Source organism: Neopelma chrysocephalum, unplaced genomic scaffold (assembly GCF_003984885.1).
Source record: "Neopelma chrysocephalum unplaced genomic scaffold, ASM398488v2 Primary Assembly neopelma1_96738, whole genome shotgun sequence".
Classification (NCBI taxonomy): domain Eukaryota; kingdom Metazoa; phylum Chordata; class Aves; order Passeriformes; family Pipridae; genus Neopelma; species Neopelma chrysocephalum.
Genome location: NW_020925382.1, coordinates 559896 through 567212, shown reverse-complemented (window position 1 = coordinate 567212; position 7317 = coordinate 559896). Strand labels below are relative to the sequence as shown.

Below are 7317 nucleotides of genomic sequence, written 5' to 3'. Positions count from 1 at the left end.
AGGGTTTAATATGTCCCTAAAAAGTTCAGTTGTTTTAGTTTTTTTTTCCGTTTGCAAATCTGTTGCTTTTGTTACTTTCTGGAAAGGCAAACTGCTTATGAAAGGCTTGTGGCAACATAGTTAAAACAAATGCTTCTGAAAGGTTTCAATAGTACTTTTTCAATTTACAAAATGTGAAAACATCTTTCAATTAATAAAAAAATAGGCTAATATACACGCATTTTTTAAAAAAAATCATTTGTGAAGGAATGTAGTGTAATTGCCCAGACTCATACCCATTCACTCCTCAGATACTGGTAGCTATCTCCTCTTGACACAAGCCTCTCTATATTAACCCAGAGAAATGCATACATGACCAGTTAGCCTAAGCAAAATAGTCATTCAGCTTTCCCCAAATTTAAACTATCACAAATTACCATTTGGACAGTATTAGAAAGAAATTGAAGCATACAAGGAATAAACTATATTTTCTTTTTATATCAAAATGTACTCTTGAAAATGTGTTTGGCACAGTGCTAAATCATATAGTTAATACTAAATACTGCAGGATACAATAAACCCCTGGAGTTAACTTGTGTTTACACCCTATAAGGGATAAAAATAAAAAGACACCAGTTATTCAGAAGTCAGCCTATAAAAATGGTATAAACAATATTTTATGTCTTGTTTTGAAAACCACTAATATAGTAAATTTTACATAAAAGGCTGCAAAATAATATAAATGGTTTTAAACAGATCTTTACAATAAGAAATTCAAATGGAAACAGACAAGTAAAAAAGAGAAGTAAAAAAATTTATTGCAGTATTCATTCCACCAGATTTGCTGGGGATCCCTTTTCTTGTATTATTTCAGGGTGACCTAATACATCAAAATCTACATTTACAAAACCTCCTCCTGCAGATAGGTCATAGATACTGCATGCGGTTTTTTTCTTTCTTGTTATTTTTCTTCAACAGAAAAAAATTATATCCGGGAGATTCTGCCATTTTACAGCCTGTAAAAACAGTGCTTCCCTGGAAACTGGCTACGCTAAAGAAAGCCATCCGCTGCTAGGTTAAACTCCAAGAACACTTTATTAAGAACATTAACAGACTAATTTCCAACATTCACTTGTTTATGTTTTTAACAGAAAGGTTTTTTTCAAGATATAAACAAATTTTTAAACTATAATACAGTGGGAGTAAAAATGAACTGAGAAGTTTCTGCTGCACAACAGCGAAGGAAGCTCCCACATAAATGTTTACCAAACATTTCCTTCTTTTTTTCCTGCATCCCAGGTTCCATTCTTACTCTTCATTTAACTGATTTTTTTTTGCCAGAAAGTTGATATTTCAAGTTTTTCTGTTATTTCAATTCCTGTAAATTTGACTGCATGTACAAATTCATTAGCTGGAAGTTCCATCCTTGGCAGCATACAGCAATCGTAAATTCTGAACAACTTTATTAGTCAGCTTATTAGTACTCGTTAGAACAATTTTTTTGTAAATAATGTCTGACTCTTTAATAGTGTCTACCCAAGGCACCAGTTTGCGGCCATCACGGCGCTTAGCCTCAGTCCAGGAGCCACTGTAGGAGCCTGCCATCCACTGAACACTGAAGCCATTGCTGGTTTTCTGTACTACTCTTGCAATTTGTGGTCGGTCTTTGTACTTTGGACAGCAAATAGCGATGACATCCATGACATCAACACTTTCATTCATCTGTGCTGCCAACTCTGTAGAGTCTGAATTTCGTTTTGACCTTCTCAATGACTAAAACATTGGGGGGGAAAAAAGACCAAGTGTTACACAAAAGAACTTTAGTGAAATTATTGCTTTTATTGCTTTTAATCCCTTGACGCCGGGAGTTGGGATTTCCCAGCACACATTCCACGCACCGTGACCGCCAGCGCCAAGGGGTTAACATATCCTTGTAAAATCACATACTCTTAATTTGTACCCGTGTCTTTATCTCTTATTGATATATAAAATTATATATACACACGAATCATAAAGCTACATAAAAACTTGGCAACAATAAAAAGGATAACACACAGTACATTCCAAAGGAAAATTAATAAATTTTTATATGGGATAAATCTCATTTTCTAGTTTGTTTTTTTATTGTCTTTTCTGTTAAACTTTCTACAAAAGTTGTATAAATGGTTAAGTAGAGAATCTCTATCTACAAAATGCTTTCATGTGGATTACATTACTTGTTGTACATTTAATATAATAGACTGACATTTATAAGCACATAAAAATAATTTTACGTAATACGCTGCGAAATACGTTGACTCCTCCTCCGCCTCACCCCTGAAGTGCCTCCTCCTCTATCCTCCCCATCACTTTCATCATCCTCTGTCTCAGCTGCATTGTTTTTAGGGCTGCCTCCTCCAAGAAGCGAGGTAATTGCTTTGTTACGAGCATTTGTGCTAGCTGACACCTCTCCATCTTCTTCCTCTTCATCAGGATCCAAATGTTCCATAAGGAGCTTGAACTATTAAATAAACCCCCAAGAACAGATCAGTCTACATTCAAACTTTAAAAATAGACATTCATATCACACTACATTAAATAAAAACCAAATAAAAAGGTAAAGAAACAGTGTAAAACAAATGGCAGACAACTTCAAACTTCAACAGCCTGTTTTGTTCTACAAACATTTTACTTTCATTTTCTAGTAAATATGTAAAAGCTTTCTTCCTTTGTTTCCAGAATTGCAAGCTTTCTGTAATTAATATTTTAAAGAATTGGGAAAAAAAAAAGCAAAAAAAGAGTAAAAACACTAGATCTAGTCTCTATTCTTATGATGGAAACACTCAGGGATAAAGGAAACAAGTTATATAGTAGAGGTATACAAGATGGACACAAGAAATTAGAAAATACTCTGTAAAGATGAATATCTTTCAGTTGAAATAATTTTTATTGTGTTTAAATTTATTAGAATACTTTGAAAGATAATCCTGCTAAACATCCAGAAAGGAAATTGTGAGTTATCAGTATATCACATAAGATTACCAGAAAGTTAACAGTTTGAAATGTTCATCCAATACATCAGCATCTACTTTCAAGTTTATACTGTGTTACCTAGTCTGAAAGAATTTCAGATTTTCTGCAAAGCAACTTTACTTACATCTAAGTACTGTTTTACTATACTCCTCTTCACTTCTTCAGTGATCTTGGAATTAGCCATATCACTCCGCAGAAAATCCAAAGTTTGTTTTGGATGGAAATGCACTCCTGACTTCCTGTTTATCGCTTTATCATAAACTTTTGCAGATTCAGATGGAGAATATTTCTGAATTTTACTGTTTAAAGAAACAAAAGGGAAGAGCTTTTAAGGAAAGTCCAAAACAATTTCAAGGAAAAGCTTTTAAAAATCTTCAATATAAGTAGTTATATTTTAACCATTCAGTATACAATAGACATCCTGGTAAGAAATGAAATGATTGCTTTTTCTAAGCCAAAGTTTCATTGCATTCAACCTATATTTGTTTTTCTCTCATACAAATCTATTGTTGAAACAATTATCAACAATCAACTAAGCCCCCCCCCAATTTCCAAACGTAATCCTTACAAGATGGCCTATTATCTAAATATCCTTACCTATCAGAGAATCCACAGAGGTTCTTTAAATGCTGTTTCAGCATCAAAAGTAATAATATGCCTTGGGAAACATTTGCAAATTCAATTAAAGGAGCTGAATTTTCTGGTAAACATTTCATCACAGCATTTATATCATTTTCTTCATCAGAATCTGAATCAGAGTTTACTCGTTTCCGTAACCTCCGAGGCTTAGAAGCTTCCTCCTCACTTTCGCTCTCACTACCACTGTTACTGTCACTCTCAGTCTCCTCGTCTGATGAAGGGTTTCTTTCCTTTTTTTTGTCTTTCACCATAGACTGCGAGACAAGGAAATTAACGCACATTCCAAAATTAGCGTAAGTAGCATTATGTACATTTCTAAAAAATCTTTCCAAAAATCCTTATTGACTTAAATGAGGAAGAATTCCCTGAACAATATTATTAATTCATAACTTGATATTCATAACTTGATATTCAAAGATTAAAAGTATTTATGACAAAAAGATGCTGAATTATAACCCAAGGTCCCTGAAAAATTGATCCAAAGTCCGCTTTTTTTGCAAGGTGGTTAGAGAAGGAACTGAAGCAAGAAGTACTCCACTGGCACGTTATTCTTAAAAAGACTGCTCAAGTTTGTTATTGGAGACAGTAACATGCAGTAAAAAGCCAAATACAATAAATCAGGAAGAAAATTCCATTTTTTTTTCACCTGAATATAATCTTTGCATATTACCTATATTTCCATATGTACTTTGGTACAGACTAGTCCAAGTTGGTTTTAATCCTTGTTTCTGTTAAAATCCTATGACACTAATTACACCGCTGACCAGAGAAACCCCCAAATCATCATATACAGTATTACTAATGTTCAGTTCCACTACTTGCAGAGCTACAGAATTTCACACCTGCATTATTACTGCACATAGTATGCTTTTTCATAACACAGAACTTAAGATGTCCCAAGTAGGATCTCATCCTCTGTGTGCTGGTCCCCCATCTAATGTGCTGTCTCTTTCTAGCAGATTAAAAATCAACTTTGGTAGGGTGAAAATTCAAAGCAGTGTACTTTCCAGGTATCAACTCTGACTTATACTTACTAGTCAGACTGGAAATTCTAGGAATGGGTTTGTTTCCTGACAGTTTGGACCTTCTACTGTTAAAGTTGTCCAGGAAATGAAGACACTGAAGTCTTTAGGAATCACAGAATCACAGAATGGGTCATGTTGGAAGGGACCACAGTGGGTCATCTGGTCCCACCTCCCTGCTCCAGTAGGGTCATCCCAGAGCATGTGGCACAGGATTGTGTCCAGATAGTTCTGGAATATCTCCGGTGAGGGAGACTCCACAACCTCCCCAGGCAATCTGTTCCAGTGCTCAGTCACCTGCACAGGAAAGAGGTTCTTCCTCATGTTCAGGTGGAACTTCCTGGGCATCAGTTTGTGCCTGGGGCCTCTTGTCCCATTGCTGGGCACCCCCGAGCAGAGCCTGGTCCATCCTCTGACACCTCCCTGCAGATACTGACAGACAGTGGTGAGATCCGCTCTCAGTCTCCTCTCTGTCTCCTCTCCTCTCCTCTCCTCTCCTCTCCTCTCCTCTCCTCTCCCTCTCGAGGCTGAACAGGCCCAGCTCCCTCAGCCTTTCCTCATAAGAGTGATGATCCAGTCCCCTAATCATCTTTGTAGCCCTCCACTGGACCCACTCCAGGAGCTCCATGTCTCTCTTATACTGAGGAGCCCATAATTGGACACAGTACAAGAAACAAATGCCTTTTTCTTACAGGGTTGTGTATTGCCATAGCAACAGATACTATACCATTATTGGGGTTCTTATATACTACCTTAAGAAAAGACAAATTGTGCACTGTTACAATAAATAATGTATTTAAAGTCTCCCAGGTGACACACATGCAACTGCTATCAGCTACTTGACAACAAAACAGAAAGCAAACTGGATTTTTAAATTAAAACTATAAATGCAATTAATAATAATTCAAATTAATTCAGCAATATTAGGGAATGATATAGATTTAATATTATTATTAATAATTCTTTTTTAATAACATAAACTGCAATGTAAGGAAAGTTTTTAGTTAGTGTCTACCAGATACAGGCCAGAACAGAAAGGGTTGTTTGTTTTTTAACTACCAGTTACAAAGTAACATCTACTGGTCCATATCATAATAATGGTACTGTATTCACTGAAAAATTGACCAAAATATATAGAAGCTTATGCTGCCACCGTAATAAATATACTCAAATATAAATGCACATACCTCTTTAAATGACTGTAGTAGGTTGCTACCAGAAACTGATAGTGTAATGTCTATATGATGCATTATAAACAGTGGCTCTTCCTGTGTTTGATAAGGAAAACAGGCTAGATTGTCTGCTATGTACAAGAGCATATTCACCTCTGTTTTCTGGAAGTTAAAAAAAAAATACATACAAATATACATAAAAATATCTTAGATTTATACATTTAACCTGTGTTCCTAACAGTCTAAAACAAACAAAAAGGATCACAAATTTTATTCTACATGCCCCCCAAAACCACTCTAAACAACATTTATGTATGCAAAATTTAGTCAGACCTGAAGACACATTATTTCTAAAAACCCAAACTGAGTACAGAAAGGTACCAAATGATGCAAAAGTGACTGATGCATTCTATTAGGTAAACACCTTATAAAACAAAACAAAGTACCTTAGAGAAATAAAGTTGTCAATAATTATGTCATAAAAATATATTGCAAAATGTAATGGTATGTTTTATATTCTTTATAAGTGAAGGAAATGTGATGCTTACTGCAGTATCATCAAAGAGGTTGAGTAAAGAAATTAGAAACGCTCGTCTGTGTTGACGGTTCCCTCGAATCATGGAGTATAGGTGTGAACACAGTGCATTGGATGACTCATCATGTCTAAAACCTCTTACAGGATCCTTTGGGCAGGTATTGATTGCCTGTTGTACCTGGTAAGACATCTTCATACCAGCCACTGCTTTCATCTGAAATGGAAAAATATATTTATTTAAATAATTGCTTTCAAGCAGTAAAACTGAAAGTGGAAAATAACAAAAATGTCTGTCAACAGTAAATTCTAGCTATTTTTTTTATCTTTTCCCTTTAAGTAGTTGCTCATCTGAAGTTTAACTTTCAAACATGGACTAAGGTGCACTACTACCTTTTGAGTTAGCAAGCAGATTAAAACAGAATTTGTGGCAGAGATCAAAATCTCTTGCAAACTGCTGTCACCATAACTTCTATGTTAGAAACATATAGCTAATCTGTTTCCCCACTACAGCCAGGCACCCCAATTTTAACAATTTTGAATACTGAATCATAGATTAATCAGTTAGAAGGGATCCACAAGGATCATCAAGTCCAACTCCTAGCCCTGCACAGGACCATCTCCAAGAGTCACACCATGCGCCTGAGAGTATGATCAAAATGCTTCTTGAACTCTGTCAGGCTTGGTGCTGTGACCACTTTCCTAGGGAGCCTGTTCCAGTACCCAATTACCCTCTGGGGGAAGAACCTTCACCATCTTCGTTGCCCTCCTTTGGACATTCTCTAATGGCTTAATATCTTTCTTATATTGTGGTGCCCAAAACTTCACACAGTATTCAAGGTGAGGCTGCCCAAGTGCAGAGCAGAGCGGGACAATCCCCTCCCTCGACTGGCTGGCGATGCTGTGCCTGATGCCCCCCCAGGACACCGTTGGCCCTCCTGGCTGCCAGGGCACTGCTGAC

At 36.2% G+C, this 7317-nt stretch overlaps 1 protein-coding gene across 1 annotated transcript in view; it reads right to left on the bottom strand.

Moving 5' to 3' along the window:
* Positions 1–1386: 1386 nt before the first annotated feature.
* The window catches only part of LOC113981736 (nipped-B-like protein), a 129903-nt gene continuing 123972 nt past the window's right edge, over positions 1387–7317 (bottom strand). The window contains exons 39-44 of the mRNA XM_027709302.1: positions 6373–6573; positions 5840–5986; positions 3589–3884; positions 3116–3290; positions 2294–2479; positions 1387–1752 (exon numbers count right to left, since the gene is read on the bottom strand). Coding sequence (XP_027565103.1) covers positions 1387–1752; positions 2294–2479; positions 3116–3290; positions 3589–3884; positions 5840–5986; positions 6373–6573 — 1371 coding nt within the window. The remainder of the gene's footprint in view (positions 1753–2293; positions 2480–3115; positions 3291–3588; positions 3885–5839; positions 5987–6372; positions 6574–7317) is intronic.